Consider the following 24,177-nt stretch of genomic DNA (forward strand, 5'->3'; position numbering starts at 1 on the left):
ATCAAGGTCAGTTTTTCAGCAATGGTTACATTTTAGGCTAGGGTCCCACCACTGTATTTTCTCTCATCTGAGAGAATTGGGCTAATTATGCAAATCACTTTCTAATTAGAGTATGATCAAAGTTTGATGACAGTGTGATCAGAATTTTTCGGATGTGGAGAAGATGGAAAAAAAATGTCTTCATCTTCTCTATTCTGTCAGTCCATGAAAATGGCACCACACTCAGATGTCAACCGAGTGCGGTTCAATGTTTTTCATGGACTCATTGAATTGCATGGGTGTGTGCGATCTGAATATCGGATGCAATCGTGCATGCTGTAATTTTTTTCCTTAGACAGACTCTGTCCAAGGAAAAAAATCGGACGTGTGCACAACCCCATAGAATAACATTGGTCTGGGTGTGATCCAATGTTTTGCTGGATCGCATTCGGAGCGAAAATATGGTCGTCTGCATGAGCCCATAAATAGATAATTTTCCTTCCACTTTCCCATAGGGATCATTTGGTGAATCTGTTAATTTATTATTCTGCTCAATTAGTCCAATGTTTTTACTTCCGCTAAATTTGCAATCTGATAAATTCTTGTTTCTTCTTGTGAACAAAACCAATGAGGAAAAAAAACAAAATGTCTGTGATATGAAGAATGAGAATGAGAATATAGTATATAACAAAACTAAACTACATAAAAGGAAAAAAAAAAAAAAACCCACTTACAGTATCTTCTCTCCATGTTTAGACACAGATGAGCAGTTCGCTTCCTTGGTAGACAGTGACTTTGGGATGCTGTGATGGATAACGTTGGCTCCTAGAAATATTATTTGCCATGGTGATAGAGATTGGATTAAATACGGCTGTTTATTATTCACACAACATAAGATCCGATTTGGAAAGGAAATAAAATTCCCTTTACCTAACCAGTCCTTTTATAAACCTAATTAGTAAATGACAAGCATGTGCTGCTCCTCATCATCCAAGTTCTGCAATGTGATTGTTTTCAACATTTAGCATGTGATAAAAGGCATGAGTTCAGTTACAATATGTACAGACATACCATGGGTGTAGTTGATGGTGGTTCAGTGGTTAGCACTGTTTTACAGCGCTCGAGTCCTGGGTTCAATTCCTATCAAGGACAACATCTGCTAGGAGTTTGCGTGGGCTTCCTCCCACACTCCGAAGACATCCCGATAGGGAATTTAGATTGAGAGCCCCAATGGGGACAGCTATGATGATGTCTGTAAAGTGCTGCGGAATATGATGGCGCTATATAAGTAAGCATAATAAATGAATGTAGCAGAGCTGAGTTTGCCATTTGCATTGAGGTGCAATAAACTGATAAATCTTTATGGGATATGGAATCATACAATTGCAGGGCGTCTTAATTTATTAACAAACATAACACTGTGCAAGATTAATGCAGCTCCAAAGACTGATTTAATAGTTATACTTTTATCTGAATTCATTCTGTACATTCAGGTTAAAAGGACCAGCAGACTAGATCAGCTTTGCACCTGCTTTATGAACTACATATGTCAGGATACCCTTGTCTGTGTCTGCTGGCATTTGTAGTTCTTTCCTAGCTTTTCCAGTCACATGTCAGGACACTAGCCAGGATTTTAAGCTTGAACACATGCAGATCCATGAATATTGGACAGGATGCTAATCTCAGGAGTCATTATGCATTTTACTGGGAGGTGACTGTATCCAATGAATGAACTCATCACAGTCAGATGAGCTGATGGCAATAATAGCATGGACACAAGCATCTAATGACAATTCAAGTGAAGAAGTGGTGCTGCTTGCCTGCAGCTAATGCTGCTGATCACTTTGCACAGAAGGAGCTCAGCCTGAGAAGAGCATACACACTGCAAGAAGCTGTGCCTGCATCATCCATCACACATCACTCTCCCTCCCTCCTCTTTCTTCTACACAGCGGCTCAGAAATCCACTTGGAAGCAGAGGATCTCCGCTGTAGCTGCTTCTCCACTGCATTCCTATGGGACACTTACAATGACTACATCCCCTGATCTCCTGGTGCCTGTGGAGGCCAAGGTCCTGTTGAACACATGGAACCAGTCCAGAGACATTACAGAGCTTTTACACCCCTTCAATGTTCTCAGCATCAACAGCAAAAATACTAGCAGCACCAATGCCCCCATGGAGACTGAGAGGGATGTGAGCATGATAGTGATCCAGTTCATCTATGCCATCGTGTGCCTCATTGGGCTGATTGGAAACTCCATGGTGATTTTTGTCATCCTGAGATATGCCAAGATGAAAACAGCGACCAACATCTACATCTTGAACTTGGCAATAGCTGATGAGTTGTTCATGTTGAGTGTGCCCTTCTTGGCAGCCTCGGCAGCCCTGCAGCACTGGCCCTTTGGCTCAGGGATGTGCCGAACTGTTCTCAGTGTGGATGGGATTAACATGTTCACTAGTGTCTTCTGCTTGACTGTGCTCAGTGTGGACAGGTACGTGGCTGTGGTCCATCCTCTGCGAGCAGCGAGGTACAGAAGACCAACTGTGGCCAAGATGATCAATATCTGTGTTTGGATTGTGTCCATCTTGGTCATTTCCCCCATCCTAATTTTTGCAGACACAGAGTCCTCCAAGAATGGGGTTGTGGTCTGCAATCTCATGTGGCCAGAGCCCACATGGTCCACTGTGTTTGTCATCTACACCTTTATGCTGGGCTTCTTCTTACCTGTGGTGGCCATCTGCTTATGTTATATCCTCATCATTGTAAAAATGCGAGCAGTGGCTTTGAAGGCAGGATGGCAACAGAGGAAGAAGTCAGAGAAGAAGATTACTCGAATGGTCCTCATGGTTGTCACAGTGTTTGTTATTTGCTGGATGCCCTTCTACATTGTCCAACTTCTCAACCTGTTCTTACCCCACATGGATGCCACCATCAACCACGTCTCCATTATATTAAGTTATGCCAACAGTTGTGCCAACCCCATCCTCTATGGTTTCTTCTCAGATAACTTTAAGAGGTCCTTTCAGAGGATCGTTTGTTTTCGTTGGCTGGAGAATGGCACAGATGAACCAGTGGATTATTATGCCACAGCCCTGAAGAGTAAGGTGTGTAATAACCATCCCCTGGACTTCCAACAGGAGCCCCTCCAGTCCGACCCTTGTTACAAACATGGAACAATCACTAGGACCACCACCCTATAGTAGATCCAGAAGATGCCTTGTCCATTAACTGCTGCTAGCCACATGCTACTACTGTTCTACCTGTTCTACCTGAGGTTTACATGTGTTTTCAGTCGTTTTGTGCCCACTTTGTATTTATGATGGAATGGAGTGAGCTTAATAAATGATCAGTCTGCCCTGAAACAGCTGTTTCTTCCCCCACATTTCTTATTATCACATCACATTGTCATTGCTGCTTAATCTCAGTTCTTACGTCCTAGTAGCTACAGCCTATAACTAAGGACGATATTGCTGAGTTCTAATGCAAAAGTGATATGTAACATTATGAAGGGAGAAATGCTCCATAATATCGATCCAGCTGTTGTTGCATCAATACAGAATAATGATAAAGAGAAGAATAGAGGTCAGCAAGAGGTTAAGACTGTCTGAACTGATACAGTTTGTGTGAAGGCAACATTTGCTATAAATTATAAAACATATATAATTTCCTAAATTCTTTATAGGGCAAAAGCTCTACCAATCAATAGCTGAATTAATTATGGTATCTGTTTACTTATATTATTGAAAATGGTTACATTCTGTAATATTTCATTTCATGATGATATGTCTGCCAGGGATCACTGTAATTTACTGTGTAGCAATAGGTTGTGAGGGAAGACATTACCTTGTGTAGTACAGATATTCCTGCTATTGCAGCTCCACTACAACCCTACCAGGAGCTCAGAACTGTGACTGACAGTAGGATTTATCCCAGGACCCTTAGGAGATCTGTCTTGCTATTTATAACTTTACTCATAAAATAAGGGTGAAACAAATACGTGTCTGAATAATTGTATAACTTCAAGTCCCAGCATATCTTGTAGTTCTATAACTTTAGGAGCTCAGCCTATCCTTATTATGCAGGGTAATACTAAATGTGTTTTTTTTTTTAAGAGGTGGATTATGTGGAATATAGATATAAAACACTAAACATACCTCTGTAAAAAAATAAAATAAAATAAAAAATAAAAGGCAGCACTCCGAAATAGCAAATCCAGTGAAAAAGTGGCTATTTTCTATCCCAGAGTTGCCTAATATGCTAATAAATAGCCACTATTTCATTAGATTTCCTGTGTTGGAGTGCAGTCTTTTTTTTTCAGAAGCATCTGTTGGTGGTTCTGTGGTAAGGAGCCTGGGGGCGTTCAGCTCTCATATGTTGGGATTTGTGCTGCTTAAATCTTTTTTTTTCTTTTTTTTTTACACATTGTATATAGATATATGGTCAGAAATCACAAATGTTTTCATTTTTAGTTTATCAATATAGCCTAAAAAATAAAACTGCTGTTTTTTTTCACTTGTTATTTTTATTCCAGTTTTCTGAGCAGTTTTGTCCTTTTTAAGTCTTCAGTTTTGTCCTTTTTAAATTCTTTTGATAAAAATTATTTTTAGTGCCATTTTTTTTTAAAAAATAGTGTTTTTTTTCATGTAATTTGCCAAGCATATTTAAGAACCTATTAGAATATAAAAGTATGTGCACACTGTGTTTTTGGATTAAAAACTGAGCGGAAACTCTCCAAATCCTTCTGAAAAATATAAAACTCCCTAAATTTTTTTTACATTTCTGTTTGGTTTCCGCTCCAGAAAGTCAGCAAAAAGACTGCTTCAAAAAACACCTGCAAACACACTTAAATGGCTAATTTAAATTGTGAAAACCCTTGCTATTCGTATGTTCAATCTTTTAAATATTTTTTCTGCTTGAGGTTGCAAGAAAATGCCTGGTGAGAAAAAAATACATGACATGTCACTTCTTTGAAACGTCTCAAAATGTAATCCGCTCCAAAGTAAGCACTTTGCAATCAAACAGCTGCAAAAAAAAAAAACTATTCTGGAAAAAATCTGTTCCAAAACATTTCAAAATCACTTCAGGAACTTAAAAACTCCTCCAAATATTCACGAAAGAAAAAGCATTTCCTAAAGAAGTTTCCACTAAAAAAAAACAACAAAACTGTATGCATGCTGCATTTTGAGTAAAACTACACTGACCACAAAAACTCCAAACTACTGTGTGAGGAGTGATATTGATAGGTTCTTATAGACCAAGGCCATGCTCAGTATTTGGTCAGTATTTTGCATCAGTATTTGTAATCCAAAACCAGGAGTGAGCAAAAAATACAGAAGTGGTGACGTGTTTCTATTATACTTTTCCTCTGATTGTTCCACTCCTGATCTTGGCTTACGAATACTGATGCAAAATACTGACCAAATACTGAACGTGTGAATGTGGCCTAACAGCAAACATCAGGCCACAATATTTTGGCTAGAGAAAAAAATCAGAAAATGCAAACAAAAATATTGATGCCGGGTTTGTGGCAGTCCACGTGATAAATAAAGGTCCGTGCTTTAGAGATGTCCTGTCAGATATGTATATATATTGCTTTTTTCAATTTCTTTTCTGGTAGGCAGAAGGAGAGCTGTTTAGCTGCTAATTTCCTCTGCAGCACCACCACAGGAAAAATGAGGTATTACACAGTGTCCATTGGAATTAATTAGCTGTCTACATAAGCGCTCGTGAGGACGGCTGTATTCTGTCATGGACTGACAGAATGGAGAAGGTGGAAAAAATTTTTTTCCATCTTTCCCACATCTGAGAAAATCTGATCACATTGTGATCAAACTCTGATCAGAGTGTGATTAGTATATTCATCCCAATTCTCTTGGATGAGAAAAAATAGTTAAACAGTTATGTTGCGAAACAGCAGTTTACTACACTGCCAAAAAATTATGAAACTGCTTTCAGCTACTTTCATCTGCAAACTGTGCCGCTCAGCATGTTAGCATGGTTGATCGACTACATCATGTATGTGTCTCTGTAACGTGGTTTAGGGTGATAGCCGTGGGCGAGGTACTCATCTCTTGCACCCCGACACATTACATGAAGGTGGGGGTCCTGGCTGGGTGTGTGGCCTTGTGCTATGGAGGCGCTACGATCTTGCAGGCCGCGTGTTACCGATGACTTTGGTTTGCCAGGACCAGTTGTTAAACAGTTCAATGAGGGAGACCACCAGTCAAAAATAAACTTTTTACTGAACAATAACTTGGTGTGGGTTAAATACAATAGGTAACAGGTACACAACTTAATGAATGGTTCCTTCACATTACGGAGCATTTTTCACACACAGTTCCAACTCCTTCCTCTTTGCTCGCTTGTCCTCTATCTCCACTGTTCCTACTTCACCACAACCCAGGTCAATACTACAGTTAGCAAGAGTCCTATTCTCAACCCGTGGTTCTGTGTCTTCTTTCCCCTTAAGGGAACTATGTTGCCAATATGGCCAGTACTTAGCTTCTCTGCTACTGATGCTCTGGAATTCACTCCATGAGGCACTCTCTCTCTTCGTCTCGCTTTCTCTGTCCCATCTTAGCCCATTACCTTTCTGAGTTGTAAACTTGGGGCCATACTACTAGGTATTCTCTCCTGGGACCCGTCTCCGATTAATCATTCTGTCCTTCCGTTGGTTCTCTTTTCCTCTTTGCTTCGTTTCATGCTAACCACCATCTTGGTCTCCCCTCACTTCAGTACACCCATGTCATGCGGCACTGCTACTGTCTAGACTTTAGGTCTACTTCAGATGCACACCGGGCCCTATCTGAGGTTCTGAGAGGAAACTACCTTTGTACCTTCACCATAGCCTACTCTGTGCTATTCCCAACCATTAACTCCAACTCTTCTTACTGTGGGGCAGAACACAAATTAACACCATTAAAGCATGTCACAATTCACATTGCACAACGCAAAAATACACATGTCCTTCGAGGCGGAATGTGGGCAGTATGTCCATCTCCTTACACCTCAGTCACAATACGGGAGCAACATGACTGTCACGTGTGAACACAGTTTAATAAGCCTTTATAAAGCGGTTGTTTAAATCCGGTAATCTCCTTTGCAATAAAATAGACCCTAAAATCACAACACTTTTTTCAACAACCTTTTGGAGGGAATTCTTCATGAGATGAATTTTTGAAGTCAGTTTTGCTTGTGTCTGCTGTATCATTATTTGAATACAGCGTCTAGAGCTGATTTTCTACTTTTTATGCCACCTCCTTATTGGAGTGAGTTTGTGACCTAAACCTTATTTACATAAATAACCATTTTTTTAAAAAAGTGATGAGAGAAATGAAAAATAGCATAAAAAAAACACATTTTGCACAAAGTTCAAATGTTACAAAAATGTGCAGCTTTTTATGTAAAAAGTGGAGTAAAACCTTTGATAAATATTCTGGATGTGGAGGCACCTAGGGCTGAATTCACACAAAGTATTTTGCTAAATATTCAATTTTTATAATTGTATGAAGCTACTTTTTTCAGGTCAAAATCAATGCACCATTTAATAGTCTTCTCACAGGGCATTTCTGCTTTTTTGTTTTTTGGGGTGATTTGCAGTTTGTGGGGTTCTTTTTCTTTAAGATGCAGCAAGCTGTAAGTATGGCATATTTGTTGTTTTTTTTTCTATAGACTTTATAGGATGAGTATATATATATATACGCCTTAGAAAAAGATTTCATAATGAAAAATAATACCAAAAATGCCAGTGTTTTATTATTTTATTTTGAATCGGGCGAAAGGGGGGTGATTTAAACTTTTATATTATTTTATTTTTTTTAATATTTTTAAAAACATTTTTTTTACACTTTCTGCATGCTTCAATAGTCTCCATAGGAGACTAGAAGCAGCAGTTGTCTGATTGCTTCTACTGCATACAGGCGGTGAGCAGATCGCCTGCCTGTATGCAGTAAAAATGCTCATGTGCTATGAACGCCGACCACTAGGTGGTGCTCATAGCAACCTTTACATGACAACCACAGGGGTCTGCTGCAGACCCCGGATTGTCATGCCCACGCATCGGTCACCCGCGATCATGTGATGGGGTCACCGATGGGCGGGGGTAATGCAGCGCTTTCGGTGCGGCGATGTTAAATGCCGCTGTCAGAGATTGACAGCGGCATTTAACTGGTTAACAGCTGCGGGTGGATCACGATTCCACTCTCGGCTGTTGCGGGCACATGTCAGCTGTATAAATCAGCTGACATGTGCCCTGTCCAGTGCGGGCTCAGCGCCGGAGCCCTCACTGAACCGGGGGTGAAGTCCTGGGGCGTACTAATATGCCCCAGGCTTTAAAGGGGTTAATCTCCCCCCAGCTTTTTTTGTTTAGGTTCACTAGCATTATTTTTAAAACCCAGCAGGATCTGGGTATGGTAGTTTTTCTAGCATTTTTTTTTATAGGCTTCTTTCCATTCATTACTTTTGGCCGCGTTCAGTATTTGGTCAGTATTTTACCTCCAGTATTTGTAAGCCATAACCAGGAGTAGATGAAAAATACAGAAGAAGTGACGTGTTTCTATTATGTTTTTCCTCTGATTGTTGCACTTCCGATTTTGACTTAAAAATAGTGATGTAAAATACTGACCAAATACTGAATGTGTGAATGAGGCCTTCTTCTGAGTCTCAGGTGAGACTCACACATTCAAGTCTATGGGTGCCTAAAAAAAATTGGATTCCACGTAGAACATCCAAGTGGCATCCAGTTTTTACTGATATATTTCTCTTATAAACCTAGGAAACTGTATGTAATCATTTACATTTTTTAGTGTAGCTATATGAAAACGGATGACACACAGACCATACGAATGTCACTCAAATATCACACGAAGGTAAACAACAGAAACACAAATACACAACGGATGTCACGTCGGACGTAAAAAACGGATATATGAATGGCACATAGATGAAAATTGGATGACAATTAGGAAAAAAACGTCTGAGTGTTTCGGATGAAACTAAGACAAGTTCTCATATGATTGTCCGCAGGGGCCCAAAATAACACTTGTAAAAAGCACTATGCAAAACATTTTAAATTCATGGTGTTCATATGTTCAGGATTTTAAGCATCTTTTAAATGCTTCAGGCTTTCAAAAATGTCTGGTTGGAGAAAAGATAGGACATGTTGCTTTTTGAAGTTGCACTTGAAGGAAAAAGCTCCAAACTATGCACTGTCCAATCAAAAAGCTGTGAAAAAATGCTTCAGGGAACAAATTATGCAAGGGCTATGTGCACACTGATTTTCTGAGTAGATTTTGGAGCAGAAATTGAGTGGATCTGAGTGAAAACTCTCCAAGTTCTCTTCTAAATCTTAAAACTATTCAAAAACTTGGAGTTTCCTTTCAGTTTCAGCTCCAAAAACACAGTGAAAAGACTCTGTGCGCACATAGCCTAAAGGCTTAGAAAATTCTTCAAACTGCTCCAGGAAATGATAAACTCCTACAAAAACTCCCCAAAAGCTATATGCACATGTCAATGAGTTTTTGTAGCAGAAACTGAACAGAAACTCTCGAGTCTCCTCAAAAATTGGAGGTTTTGTTTAGTGTCTCTGTTCACACAACATCTTTTAAACTCAGGTATTCGGAACAAGTTTTTCAAGCAGAAGAAGCTTTAGGAAATCTTTCCTGAAGCGTCTTTTTTGTATTTTTTGATAATTTCCTGAGCATTTTTATGGTTTTAACCACCGGTGTTTTTGGAGGTTTTTCCCATGGTTTTGTGACATTTTTTTTACTGTAATTTTTTCCACTCTAATGAATAATGAAGAAACCACTAACGTTTTTTAAGCAATGGCAAAAATGCAAAAAAAAAAGTTATCCGGGTGTCTTACCGGCATCTTTTGAGATTTCCCATTAACTTTGATTGCACAGTACAGAGCGTCTTCTGAGCGAAAAATGCCAAAAGAATGAACAAGTCACTTCTTTTAACCTCTTGGTGTTTTTAGTTAAAAAGACGTTCAAAAGCCTAAACATATGAATAGCAAGTAATTTTTATATAGAATTGCTTAATGTTCATTATTTTAAACATTTTTTGATAGGTTTTTCAGGCAGCTTTCCTCGGCAGAATCCGCCAGAAAAAGACTCCATGTGCACTTAGCCTGGCACAGCACAATTGGAACCGTTTTCCAACTATTTTTGAAGCCATTTTTTAGGAAGATTTTGGAGAGGATCTGCTCCAAAAACTCCTCAATAAACTTCATATGCACATAGCCTATTCACATATCCCAAAAACTCCAACAGTTCTAAAGCCTGAGGCTGCTCTACTGAGAGATTCTAATTACTGAATTTATTGCACCTTCCTAGTTTTCTCCCTGGTGCACTCTTGTTATTAAAGGGGTTGTCTAGACTTGGGGTTCGAGTCTGCAGTCACTCTATGTGACTTAAGACTTGTGAATCCTCATAGTGTGCACACGGCGCATTGTCAGGACTCCAATGCTATTTGAATACATGTGGACATGTGCCCACTAAACGTGCGTGACCTCGTTCAATATAAATGCATCGAGCAAGACCTGACATGTCTAGTCGGAATGTGGCCGAAAATATGCAAATCGCATGTGACCGGCCGCTACCAACTTTTTGTGTGCTTTGAGGATTCTCAAATCTGCAGTCAAATAGTGACTGCAGACTTGAACCACAAACCTGGACAACTCCTTTAAAATTGAAGATTTTTATGACGATTGAAGACAGAGTAAGGTATTAAAACACTGTATTGAGAAATTGTGTGAAAGAAGGACTAGGTTAAAACAGGTTTCCCTTAAATGTAAACTTTTTTTTATATTCACTATTTTCTATTCTATTCACTGTCAGTAAAGCATTCTTAAAAATGGATCGATATAACAGGAAGAGGTAGGAAATAATAATACAAGTCTGAACAGAGACAGATTTTACTATTTTACGTTTCAGTATTTGCCTTTTAGTATGCTTTTGAGAAGAAAAAGAAATAGTCAAGGGGATCTGTGATTTCATGCGCAGTCACACATAAGTGCTACATTAGTGAACTGAAAACAGACGTTTGAGCATTTAATTAAATAGTTTTTAACTGAGTACAAGAGTCATTCAAGTTAATTATACAATTCATAATTCATGATCTGAAAAACTAGAAGAATCAAATCAAAAAACTGACAGCTCTCGCATCAATGTTATTTAAAGGGATGTTTAACGTAGTCTAAACATTTAGACCAGATACTAATATGCGAATCAGCGCCTGTAAAAATGCTTGTAAACAAGCATTGTATTGTAAGCACATCGCCCCGTATAAACAGGGACTGAACGATTGTAATAATGATCGCTGTGTTCCTATCGTTTTTCAACGACCTATATAAATAGGGCAATAAACAAATGCTGGACAACTTTTATATAGTTGATCTGCACTCATTAACATGAAGAGATTGGCTTGTCTAAACGGGCCATTAGGGCTGGGAGCCTGATAAAATGATTATAGCAAAAAAAAAACCATAAGGCATGGTCATACAGATTGTCATAATTAAATTTTCACCAGGTAAAGAAGTGAGCAAATTTATCTTCCGGACCCCTTTGGATGATCTACTAAGGGTAGTTTCATGTAACTTTATTATCGGCACATTTGTGCGCCCCTATTATAGACTCAAGTCCAAGCCTGACCATGGGTCTATGAACCTAAGTTAAAAGTTTAATTGTGAATTTGAGTCATCAGACACATGGCTGCGCCAAGGCTTGCGTCTGTTATATGAGTGCATAAAATGCGCCCATAATATCTGAAACTGGCCTATAGATTGTTGGAGGACTCTTCTAGACATGAAAAAGTTTGCCACAAAACTTAAAGGGAACCTATCATGTTCCCAAATGCTATTAACATGTAGATATAGGGCTGGTTAATCTGCAGGTATTTTCCAATGTTGTCCGTCTGCATTAGGCTGTGGTCACACGGCCATAGATTCTCTTGTCTGAGAGAATCGGCCCATTATGCACATGACACTCTTATCAAACTCTGATCAAAGATTGATCAGACTGTCAGCATAGTGTGATCCAATTCTCTCCGATGAGAGAATCAGAGCACGCTGTGAAGAGATGATGGAGAACAAAATTTCTCTATCTTCTTCATTGTGTCAGTGTGTGGAAATCGGATTGCACTCAGATTTTATCCGAGTGCAGTCTGATGGTTTCCACAGACTCATTGACTTGCATGGACCAGTGTGATCCGTATATTGGATAAAACACGGGCAGTATGCAATTTTTTCCTTAGACCGGTTCGGTCCGAGGAATAAAATCAGTCCTGTGCGCAGCTCCATAGATTAACATTGATCCAAGTGCAATTCGATGTTTTGATGGTTTGCACTTGGGCTGGTAATAAAGTGACTAACAAGAAAAAGACAGAGCAAATAAATATATTATGTTGGGCTGGAAACATATTTCGTCAATATTGTGTTCCCGTACAATGTATCATGATTAGTGATGAGCGAGCACTAAAATGCTCATGTACTCGTTGCTCGGGTCGAGCAAATTGAGATGCCCGAGTGCTCGACCCGAACAACGAGACTAGTGTTGAGCGAGCATGCTCGACACTGCTCGGTACTCGCCCGAGCATCTCACTACTCGAGATGCTCGGCGAGCACCGAGCATTTTCGGGTTACTCGGGCGGGAGCTCGGGTCTCCGCCCTGCATGTTTGGCGCTCTTTACAGAGCCAATGAACATGCAGGGATTGCTAGCCAGTCACTATAATGCCGCAGCCATGTTGGCTGTGGGCATTACAGTGATTGGCTGGCCGCACAGCGTCACCTCGAGTATTTAAAACCGGGCGCCGCCATCTTGGACACAGTCACTCCGGATCAGACGGTGTAGGGAGAGTGCTGCTGAGCTAGGGAGAGATTTATACTGCAAAATAGGTAGTGTAGGGTCTCTAAAGCCTGCAAAATCAAACAAACAGTTCTTCTGAGGACTAATATCCATCCCAGATATCAGGCAGGCAAGCTGGCTGTATAGGAGACGCAGTGGTTATACCAACAAACACTGCATTACAGTCCTGTGTGCTGCTGCTGCACAAATTGCTAGACTTAGCCCCAGGTCTCAGGGGCCAGGAAAAATCCTCTTTTTTTCATCTAAATCTTCTTTTTTTTATTTTTCCTCAGTCAGACTGTACAAATACCCATCTTATTAACCTTTCGGTATTTCCCCCCCAAAAAAAAAAAAATTGAGTGTGTCTGTGAGTGTTCAGACACAAATATATCTGTTTAAAAGAGTCTGGTTTCAGCCAGATAACTAGAACTGTGGTTTTGCAGTTCCATGGTTCAAATCTCTGTATTATCCACTTTTTTGCCTTTTTTCCATAAAAAAACAGTTTCAGTCTCTCACTGACTGTTCAGACACAAATATATCTGTTTAAAGGATTCTGGTGTAGGCCAGAGAAATAGAACTGTGGTTTTCCTATTCCTCGGTTCAAATCTGGGTGTAATCCACCTTTTTGCCTTTTTTACATAAAAAAATAAAGTTTGAGTGTCTCGCTGACTGTTCAGATACAAATATATCTGTTTAAAAGATTCTGGTGGAGGCCAGAGAAATAGAACTGTGGTTTTCCTCTTCCACGGTTCAAATCTGGGTGTAATGCACCTTTTTGCAAAAAAAAAAACCAGTTTGAGTGTCTCGCTGACTGTTCAGACACAAATATATCTGTTTAAAAGATTCTGGTGTAGGCCCGAGAAATAGAACTGTGGTTTTCCTCTTCCACGGTTCAAATCTGGGTGAAATCCACCTTTTTGCAAAAAAAAAACAGTTTGAGTGTCTCACTGACTGTTCACACACAAATATATCAGTTTAAAAGATTCTAGTGTAGGCCAGAGAAATACAACTGTGGTTTTCCTCTTCCACGGTTCAAATCTGGGTGTAATCCACCTTTTTGCCTTTTTTTACAATAAAAAAAACAGTTTGAGTGTCTCGCTGACTGTTCAGACACAAATATATCTGTTTAAAAGAATCTGGTGTAGGCCAGAGAAATAGAACTGTGGTTTTCCTCTTCTCCTTTAAATTACCCTAATGCCATTGATAGTGCGAGTGTAAACTATTTTACTTCATTTACAATGGGCAAGGCGCGTAGCAAGGCACGCGGGACTGGACGTTCTGGTGATGGTGCGTGCAGAGGACGGGGCCGTGGCCAAGGTGAAAATGTGCCACAACCAAGAGCCACATCTTTTCACTCCCAGTTCTTGACCGAATTAATAGGGAAGCACACAACAACACCACTATTGCGAACTGATCAGTGTGAACAGGTTATTAATTGGTTAGCAGATAATACTTCCAGTCACCTGGGCACCACCACTTCCGGTCTGTCTTCCACACGGTCAAGTCTTAGTAGCAGTGAGTCTCAACCACATACTCCTCCTTACCCTGATGCTCCTTCCTCCCACCATGCCGAGTGTCGTCAGACAGCAACTGATCCCACAGTTGGACACTCTGAAGAGCTGTTCACTGGTCCATTTCCATATTTGGGCCCCTCTCCTGCTCCACTTGAAGTGGTGGAAGAGGAGATCCCATGTAGCGATGGCCAAATATTTGAACAGCCACGGCCACAGGTAGGCGACGCTGGCAATTTGTCACAAGAGGTGGAAGATGACGAGACACAATTGCCACGAAGTGAGGAGGAGGACCATGGTGCGGAAGTGGAAGAGGAGGAGGTGGTGGATGATCTAGTAACTGACCCAATGTGGCAGGAGGATACGCAGAGCGAGGCCAGAAGCACACAAGGGGAGGGAGGCAGAGTACCCCAACAAGCAGGAAGAAGCAGTGTGGTGGCCGCAGACAGAAGGCAGGCAACCGTTTCCCATAACACCAACATGAGGGACGTTGCCAGTACAACCGGTAGGTCTTCCAGAGTCTGGAATTCTTTTAAAGACTCTGCTGATAACCCCAAAAAGGCCATTTGTACCACCTGCCAGGCCAGCATCAGTAGGGGTGACAAAACTACCAGCCTGACCAACACCAGCATGATCAGGCACATGTCAGCAAAGCACCCGACTTTGTGGGGCGAATCCCAAGGTCCACTACCAGTGTCAGCGGGTGTCACCACTGCTACTTCCGCTTGTGTGCATGTAAGAGAACCCCCTGTTGTGCGTGCAAGGCAATCCCCTGTCCATACAGCATGCAAAGATGCCCCCTCCTCTCAGTCTTCACTTGTTATGACAATTTCTGAAGAAACAGCATCAACATCCACGTCCACGTCCCACCGCACCGTTCAATTATCCATATCCCTGACCTTTGAACGAAAGCGCAAATTCGCAGCCAACGCCCCACAGGTCACAGTCCTAAATTCGCACATTTCACGACTGCTTGCATTGGAAATGCTGTCTTTTAGGCTGGTGGAGACGGAATCCTTCTGCAACCTTATGGCGGTGGCCGTCCCTTGGTACTCGGTCCCCAGCCGACACTATTTTGCCCGGTGTGCCATCCCCACACTACACAAGCACGTGTCCCAAAACAACTGCCGTGCCCTCAACAATGCAGTTACTGGGAGAGTCCACCTTACAACGGACACGTGGACAAGTGCTTGTGGCCAGGGATGGTACATCTCCCTGACGGCACACTGGGTAAACATAGTGGAATCCGGGACCCAGTCGGACCTTGGGACGGAACACATCCTCCCCACACCGGGGATTGAGGGCCCTCTGTCAGTCAGAGTTCCCCCACAGTGTACAGCTCCTGCGCATCATCCTCCTCCTCATGTTTAGCCTCCATCTCAGATATCACCACATCAGTTACAAGCTGGAAGAACTGCAGTACTGCCTCAGCCAAGCGGCAACAGGCTGTGCTGAAACTCATAAGCTTAGGTGATAAACCTTACACTGCTTGTGAGTTGTGGACAGCTATGAAAGAGCAGGCAGATCTGTGGCTGAGACCGCTGGACCTACATCCAGGCATGGTCGTGTGTGACAATGGCCGTAACCTGGTGGCGGCTCTGAGGCGAGGCGAGATCACACACGTACCATGACTGGCTCATGTGCTTAACCTCGTGGTTCAGCGGTTTCTTAAATCGTACCCCGAGTTGCCAGATCTGCTCGACAAAGTACGCCGCCTGTCAGCTCATTTTCGGAAGTCCTTGCTGTGTTGCAGCAGCGTTTGCAGCTTCCGGCACACCGACTGGTGTGTGATGTCCCCACACGTTGGAACTCTACCCTCCACATGTTGCAAAGGATTTGTGAGCAGACGAGAGCAGTTGTGGAGTACCAGCTGCAACAAGGCCGTCGATATTCAGGTCAGACTCCACACATAAGACCTCAGGAGTGGACCTGGATGTCTGACATATGTACCATCCTGACAAACTTTGCGGAGTCCACCAAGATGGTGAGTGGCGATGACGCCATCATTAGCGTCAGCATCCCACTTGTCTGTCTTTTGCAACGCTCTCTGCAGAGAATTAAAGAGGAGGCATTGCAGCCAGAGTATGATGAGATGGATCAAGAAGCCGTAGCGGGCAATTACACACAGCCCAGCCTCATCTCATCCCAACGTGCATTGGGGGACAATGAGGGAGAGGAGGAGGAGGAGGAGGAGAAGGAGGAAGAACAGGAGCTGGTGTCATGCGCTGTAGACTGTAGTACCTGTACAACTGTCATACCATCAGTTCAGTGTGGGTGGCCTGAGGACAGGGGGAAGGAGGAGGAGGAGAGCATAGTCAGCCGTCATCTTGGTGAGTACACGGAAGTCTTGCCCGTTACCAGTCTGGCACGCATATCTGACTTTATGTTACGCTGCCTTAACCGTGACCCTTGCGTTGTCAAAATGTTGGGTGACAGTCATTACTGGTTGGTGACACTTTTAGACCCCCGCTACAAGGAGAACTTTCACTCTCTTATTCCTGAGGTGGAGAGGCCTACAAAAATGGGGCAGTACCAGAAGGCCCTTGCTGCAGAACTGTTAAAAAAATTCCCATCTGAACACGCTAGCGGCAAAGGTCGCAGTTCGTTGCCCAACCAAGGCGTACAGGCGAGAGAGACGCAACTCCAATCCAGCAGAGGCAGGGGAACACTGTCAACCTTCTGGGACAGTTTTCTGAGACCCGTCCAGCTTACAGGCCCTGTGGCGCGGGGTACTCTCACAAGGAGTGGAAAGTTTCAATAGATGGTGAGGGAGTACCTTGCCGACCGTACCAGCATCCTCAGTGATTCCTCTGTGCCTTTTAATTATTGGGTATCCAAGCTGGACACTAGGAATGAACTCGCTCTGTACACCTTAGAGGTCCTGGCCTGCCCTGCCGCTAGCGTGTTATCGGAGCGTGATTTTAGTGCCGCTGGGGAATTATAACTGATAAGCGCACTCGCCTGTCAACTGACAATGCTGACAAGCTGACCCTTATCAAAATGAACAAGGACTGGATTGGGCCAGACTTCTCATCACCACCAAATGACAGCAGAGTAACATAAAGTCAAATCCACTGTGTTATTTCGGGAGGTGTATTCCCATGCAACGCTTCACACCCTCACATGGGTATACGCTTCCTCATTTTGGCTGTTTTTTGCTCTTCTCCTTATACTCAGCCTCTATACCACCAGAGTGACCGTGGTCCGTGTTGCCAGCATTGCAAGTTCCTCCGTCCTAATTTTTGGCTGCTTTTGCTTGGAGGGCATAGGCAAAGACTATGGGAGACCCACTCCCCAATAATGGGAATAATGTTTTTAATATGCTGTACTGCATGGCTCTTGTAAGGGGCATTGCAAGTTCCTCCGTCCTAATTTTTGGCAGCTTTTGCTTGGAAGGCATAGGCAAAAACTATGGGAGACCTACTCCCCAATAATGGGAATAATGTTTTTAATATGCTGTACTGCATGGCTCTTGTAAGGGGCATTGCAAGTTCCTCCGTCTTAATTTTTGGCAGCTTTTGCTTGGAAGGCATAGGCAAAGACTTTGGGAGACCCACTCCCCAATAATGGGAATAATGTTTTTAATATGCTGTACTGCATGGCTCTTGTAAGGGGCATTGCAAGTTCCTCCGTCCTAATTATTGGCAGCTTTTGCTTGGAAAGCATAGGCAAAGACTATGGGAGACCTACTCCCCAATAATGGGAATAATGTTTTTAATATGCTGTACTGCATGGCTCTTGTAAGGGGCATTGCAAGTTCCTCCGTCCTAATTTTTGGCAGCTTTTGCTTGGAAAGTATAGGCAAAGACTATGGGAGACCCACTCCCCAATAATGGGAATAATGTTTTTAATATGCTGTACTGCATGGCTCTTGTAAGGGGCATAAAAATCGTCTTGTTAAGCTACTGTGACCTCCACGTCTCTTCCACGGGAAATTGATATTGTCTTTTTAATCCCCTGGGACCTCCCGTCTCTTCCAAGGGGCATTGATATTGTCTTTTTTTCCACTGTGACCTCCACGTCTCTTCCAAGGGGCATTAAAACCGTCTTGTTAAGCTACTGTGACCTCCACGTCTCTTCCACGGGGCATTAAAACCGTCTTGGTAAACCACTCTGAACTTCACAGCTCTTCCAAAGGGCATTGAAATGTTCTTTTTAATTAACTCTAACCTCCACGACTCTTCCAACGGGCATTGCATTTCCTCCTAATTTTAGTCAGCTTTTGCTTTTCAGTGCATAAGCGAACACTAAGGGAGACCCACTCCCTAATAATGGATAGAAGGTTTTTAGTATGCTGTAATCCACGTCTGTTTCAAGGGGCATTGCAGTTCCTCATAATTTTTGGAAAGCCTTCCATTCACTGCTTAGGCCAACAGTGCACAGGAGACCCAGTTGCTATAAATGGAAAAAACGGTTTAGTTAAGGCCCTCTGACCTCCATGTCACTTCCAAGGGGCATTGGAGTGCTTCGAAATTTTTGGTAGGCATTGCACTCACTGTATGCCCTATAACTGGGTAGCCGAACCGCTCCTTTTGGTACAGAAACATATCCTACAAGACATGTGTGGTTGACTGGCCTGATATTGATGTGAATGGTCCCTGTTCCTCCTGCTCTTTCTCCTTTGCCACCACCTCATCCATCATTCATCACCTGAAACTTTGTTTTACCGGGAGTCATAGAACTGGGATAGTAGCAGGAAAACATCCAGCAATCCTCGGAGGAGGTAGGATATGCGCCAAAACGCTGACCACCTCAGGCCTGGCCGCTACTACATACATGCGCTTGCATTCCAGGGAACAGAAAGCTAAGGAGATGAATGGCCTCATGATCATGAATAATTTACTCGTTGTGTAGGAGTCCGACCACTGCTGCTGTCTACCTTCTGAACTTTGTGTTGAAGCCTGATTGACCCAGGACCCGCAATCCTCTATGTCTGGAGGACTATTTGTATCCCAGTGTCCAACTGTGTCCCGACTTCCACAATATTAACCCAGTGTGAAGGCGTCAGTGAGATGGACCATCCCTGGCCACATTCACTTGTCCACGTGTTTGTTGCATTCCCACTAAATGCACTTGGGAGGGCACAGGTAATGTTTTGGTATGTGCGCTTGTATATAAGGCGCACCGGGACAAATAGGGGCGGCTGGGGACCGTTTATGGACACCCGGCCGCCCCCAGGCGGCTGGGGACCGTGTGTGGGCACCCGGCCGCGGGGCGGCTGGGGACAGAGTATGGACACCCGGACGCCCCCTGGCGGCTGGGGACCAAGCGTGGACACCCGACCGCCCGGCAGCTGGGGACTGAGTGTGACCAGATTCCGCCTCCACATGCCTAAAAGGCCCAATTTCAAGTGCAAGCAAGCAGTATGGTTTTTCAGCCTGCGGGTGGGTGGGTGGTTGCATATTTGCGCTTGCATTGCAAGGAATGGGGGTGGTACAATTGAACACTGCCCTGGGACAAGGACTTGCACCGGGATAGTTGCAAGTCTGCATCTTCTGATGCGGCAAGGATCACTTCTGATGGGCACACATTTAGGCAGTGACCTGGGTGTCAGAGATGCTTCCAGGGGTCTTCCCCATGCTGTTCCCATGTCTTTTCAGCACTGTATGCATGTGCACATGGCCAGATAAGGTTGTAAAATTTTAAAATGACATTTCCTGGTGAATGCATTTGTCACGGTTGAAAGCAATATTAAAGTGCAAAAACGCATAAAAAATGCTACTTGTGAACATAGCCCAAGGTGTGGAGGAGTATTTTTGTTTTTGGTTATTTTACCTTATACACAAGTCTTTACCCTGGAAAGGATGTTCCTTAACATATTTCACAGGAAAGCAGTTTCAGTTTAGCTTTTGAACGTTTCATTGTGATCTCGTAAAAGTGGCTTAATACCTCTGACCACGTTGTTGACAGCAGTGACCTGGGGGTCAGAAATGCTTCCTGCGGTGATCTCCATGCTGTCCCCATGTCATTGGGAAACTCGAGCATTTTTCTGGCGGCTCCCCCCGGCAGCCTACAGAGGGCCTAAAAATTACCCAAATCGATGGGAACAGTGCTCAAATGACATGGAAACAGCATGGAGAAGACCCCTAGATGCATTTCTGACTCCCAGGTCACTGCTGTCAACAACGTTGTCAGAGGTATTATGCCACTTTTACGGACTCAAAATAAAACATACAAAAATGAAACCAAAATGGATTTTCCTGGGAAATATGTTAAGGAACATCCTTTCCAGGGTAATGACTTGAATATAAGGCAAAATAAATAGCCAAAAACAAAAATACTCCTCCACACTTTGGGCTATGCTCACATGTAGCATTTTTGTTGCGTTTTTGCACTTTTGCATTGCTTTCAACCGTGACAAAAGCATACACCGGGAAATGTCATTTTAACATTTTACAATCTTATCTGGCCATGTGGTGTGTGAGACATGATCAGACATCCTGTTTCATTTATGAAGGAGGGACTCTGAAAGTCACAAAGCCTACTTTTATAGTGCCATCAGGCGGCCTTTAGTATTATTAAAGGCCCAGCAGTCGGCCCTTACTATTCTTAGAAAGCCATCAGCCGGCTATGCTTTGTTGTTCCCATTACTAAAGAGTGGGTCTCCTATACTGTTATTGCGTATGTACTGAGTGGCAGAGCTGCCCAAAATTTGGATGCACCCCAATACCCCTTTGAAAATTTGAACGCACCCCAATACCCCTTTAAAGAGACTTAGTGGGGGGCCTCCTGAAAACAATGTTCCCATTATTAGGAAGTGGGTCTCCCATTGTGTTTGCCTTCACATTGAATGCAAGGGTTGACAAAAATTTGGAGGCACTCCAATGCCCCTTGGAAGAGACGTGGAGGTCAGAGGGCTTCCTGAAAACAATGTTCCCATTATTAGGAAGTGGGTCTCCCATTGTATTTGCCTATGCAGTGAATTCAAGGTTTGCCAAAAATTTGGAAGCACTCCAATGCCCCTTGGAAGAGACGTGGAGGTCAGAGGGCCTCCTGAAAACAATGTTCCCATTATTAGGAAGTGGGTCTCCCATTGTGTTTGCCTATGCAGTGAATGTAAGGGTTGCTAAAAATTTGGAGGCACTCCAATGCCCCTTGGAAGAGACGTGGAGGTTAGAGGGCCTCCTGAAAACAATGTTCCCATAATTAGGAAGTGGGTCCCATAGTGTTGGCCTATGCAGTGAATGCAAGGGCTGCCAAAAATTGGAAGGCACTCCAATGCACCTTGGAAAAGACGTGGAGGAGGGCCTCATAAAAAAATGTTCCCATTGGAAAGGAGCCCGGTCTCCTATACCTGGATGAGGAGAAGGAGGAGGACAAGAGCAAATAGCCAAAATCAGGAAGCATATACCCATGTGTGGGTGTGAAAAGGTGCATGGGAATACACCTCCCAAAAAAAGACACTGGATTTGAGTTTATGTTACGCTGCTATTATTTGGTGATGTTGAGAAGTCTAGCCCAATCCAGCCCTTGTTCATTGTTATAAGAGTCAGCCTGTCAGCATTTTCAGTTGACAGGCAGATGTGCTTATCAGTTATAATTCCACCAGCGGCACTAAAACCCGCTCTGATAAAATGCTAGCGGCAGGGCAGGCCAGGACCTCTGAGGCGTAGAGAGCCAGTTCGTTCCATGTGTCCAGCTTGGATACCCAATAATTATAATGCACAGAGGAATCAAGGAGGATGTTGGTACGATCGGCAAGGTACTCACTCAGCATCTTCCCAAACTTTGCACTCTTGTGAGAGTTCCCCGCGCCTCAGAGCCTGTGCGATTGGAGGGGCTGAGAAAACTCTCCCAGAACTTTGACAGAGTTCCTGTTATGTTCTGCTACCAGAGCTAAGGAAAGAGAGGAGATCTGTCCCTACGATAGAACTCAGCTTTATCCCTACGATGTAACAGGGGACCTGATCCTGCGATCAGACCTGCTAAAGTCCTAAGCTAGTCTGTACGGAGACCTATAGATGTGGGGAAGGAATCCCTACAAGTACTAAGGACTGGGAGGAAAATGGGACACCTCCTAACAGAAATAGTAGCAGACAGACAAACAAACAAAATATATAGAACACTGAGGTCCGTAGACCAAGCAAACTAACAGACTTAGATACAGAGCACAGGCTAGCTAGAAAGTAGTTATACAATGAAGTCCAGCAAAGCCAGAAGGGCGGAGCAGGATTAAATAGGCCAACAAGGTCATGTAACCAGCAAAGGAAAAAACCTAAGAGCAAGGTTCTAACAGTACCCCCCCCCTCTAAGAGGATCCTCCGGATCCCCTAGGACTAGGCTTATCAGGAAATCTCCTGTGAAACGCTCTGATAAGTCTGGACGCGGAAACATCATCTGACCTCACCCAAGAGTTATCCTCGGGTCCGAAACCTTTCCAGGCCACAAGATACTGCAAACTACCTCTATACCGTCTAGAGTTAAGGATGCGAGAAATTTCATATTCCCCGTCCTCCACCACCGGAGGAACAGAGGCAGAGGCGTCACCATCCGACACAACAGCTTTTTTTAACAGAGAGACATGAAATACCGGATTAATTCTCCAGGAGGTAGGAACCTCCAACCTAACAGCAGATTGGTTGACAACCTGAAGCACCTTAAAGGGCCCTACAAACTTGGGACCCAATTTCTTAGAAGGAATCCTCAACCGCAGATTCCTAGAGGACAACCAAACCATGTCACCAACAGCGAACAAAACCTCCTGTCGTTTCCTATCAAAGTAGTCTTTAGATTTTCTGTTGGCCTCCTGAAGATTACCACACACATCCGTCCAAACTCTCTCCAAATCACCGGAAAAATTCTCCTCCTCAGGCACGGCAGATCCCAACTTGGAGAACGACCCAAACGACGGATGTCTCCCAGAACAACAAAAAAAAGGCGAACAACCAGCAGAAGAAGATGTATGATTGTTCAGAGCAAATTCAGCAAGTGGCAGAAACTCAGACCACCCCTCTTGATTGTCTGCCACAAAACAACGCAAGAACTGCTCAACATCCTGGTTTTTCCTTTCTGTCTGGCCATTAGATTCAGGATGATATCCGGACGAGAACGACAAATGAACTCACAACCTGTCACAAAAGGCACGCCAAAAACGAGCCACGAACTGAGGACCCCTATCAGAAACAATGTCAGTAGGAACGCCATGAAGTCTGATAATTTCCTTGACAAAGGCCTTAGCGAGAGTTTTAGCGCAGGGCAGTTTGACGAAGGGAACCAAGTGACACATCTTGCTAAAACGGTCCACGACCACCCAGATGACAGTAAAACCCTCAGAGGGGGGAAGGTCAGTTATAAAGTCCATAGCCAAATGTGTCCAAGGAGCACTGGGAACCTCCAAAGGACAAAGCAACCCCGCAGCAGGAGTATGTGAGGACTTAGATCTAGCACATATAGTACATTGACGCACCCACTTAATGACTTCCTTCTGCCATCCAGGCCACCAAAAACTGCGACCCACCAGTCTCTTGGTCTCAGAGATTCCGGGATGACCTGCCAACCGAGATTCGTGACACTCAACAAACAAATCTCTCCTAAAGGTCCCAGGCACAAACAACCTCCCATGAGGAGTGTTAGATGGGGCATTCTCCTGTGCTTTAAGAATCTCATCTTTCAAAACGGAGTCCAAAGCAGCTATCACAACACCTTCTTGTAAAATGTTCTCCTCTTTCTCAGCACCGACTATGGGAGAAAAACTGCGAGACAAGGCATCCGCCTTAACATTCTTAGTACCAGGGATGTAAGTAACGGAGAAATTAAACCGCGAGAAAAACAGTGCCCACCTAGCCTGACGGGCATTCAGGCGCTTGGCAGCATCAAGATAAATCAGATTTTTATGATCCGTAAG

The 24,177-nt window shown here is 43.4% G+C and overlaps 1 protein-coding gene across 1 annotated transcript; it reads left to right on the forward strand.

Moving 5' to 3' along the window:
• Nucleotides 1-1,663: 1,663 nt before the first annotated feature.
• On the forward strand, nucleotides 1,664-4,439 carry LOC141258331 (somatostatin receptor type 4-like). The gene has a single exon (XM_073673341.1). It carries the CDS (start codon nucleotides 2,007-2,009, stop codon nucleotides 3,177-3,179), a length of 1,173 nt encoding a protein of 390 aa, XP_073529442.1. The 5' UTR covers nucleotides 1,664-2,006; the 3' UTR covers nucleotides 3,180-4,439.
• The last annotated feature ends 19,738 nt before the right edge of the window (nucleotides 4,440-24,177 follow it).

This window comes from Phyllobates terribilis, unplaced genomic scaffold (genome assembly GCF_046119375.1).
Source record: "Phyllobates terribilis strain yellow unplaced genomic scaffold, ASM4611937v1 Scaffold_3__8_contigs__length_932513732, whole genome shotgun sequence".
NCBI classification, from domain to species: Eukaryota; Metazoa; Chordata; class Amphibia; order Anura; family Dendrobatidae; genus Phyllobates; species Phyllobates terribilis.

What these genes read in the sequence shown, in the direction of transcription:
- LOC141258331 (XM_073673341.1), top strand. Translation starts at nt 2,007, where the DNA reads ATGACTACATCCCCTGATCTCCTGGTGCCTGTGGAGGCCAAGGTCCTG.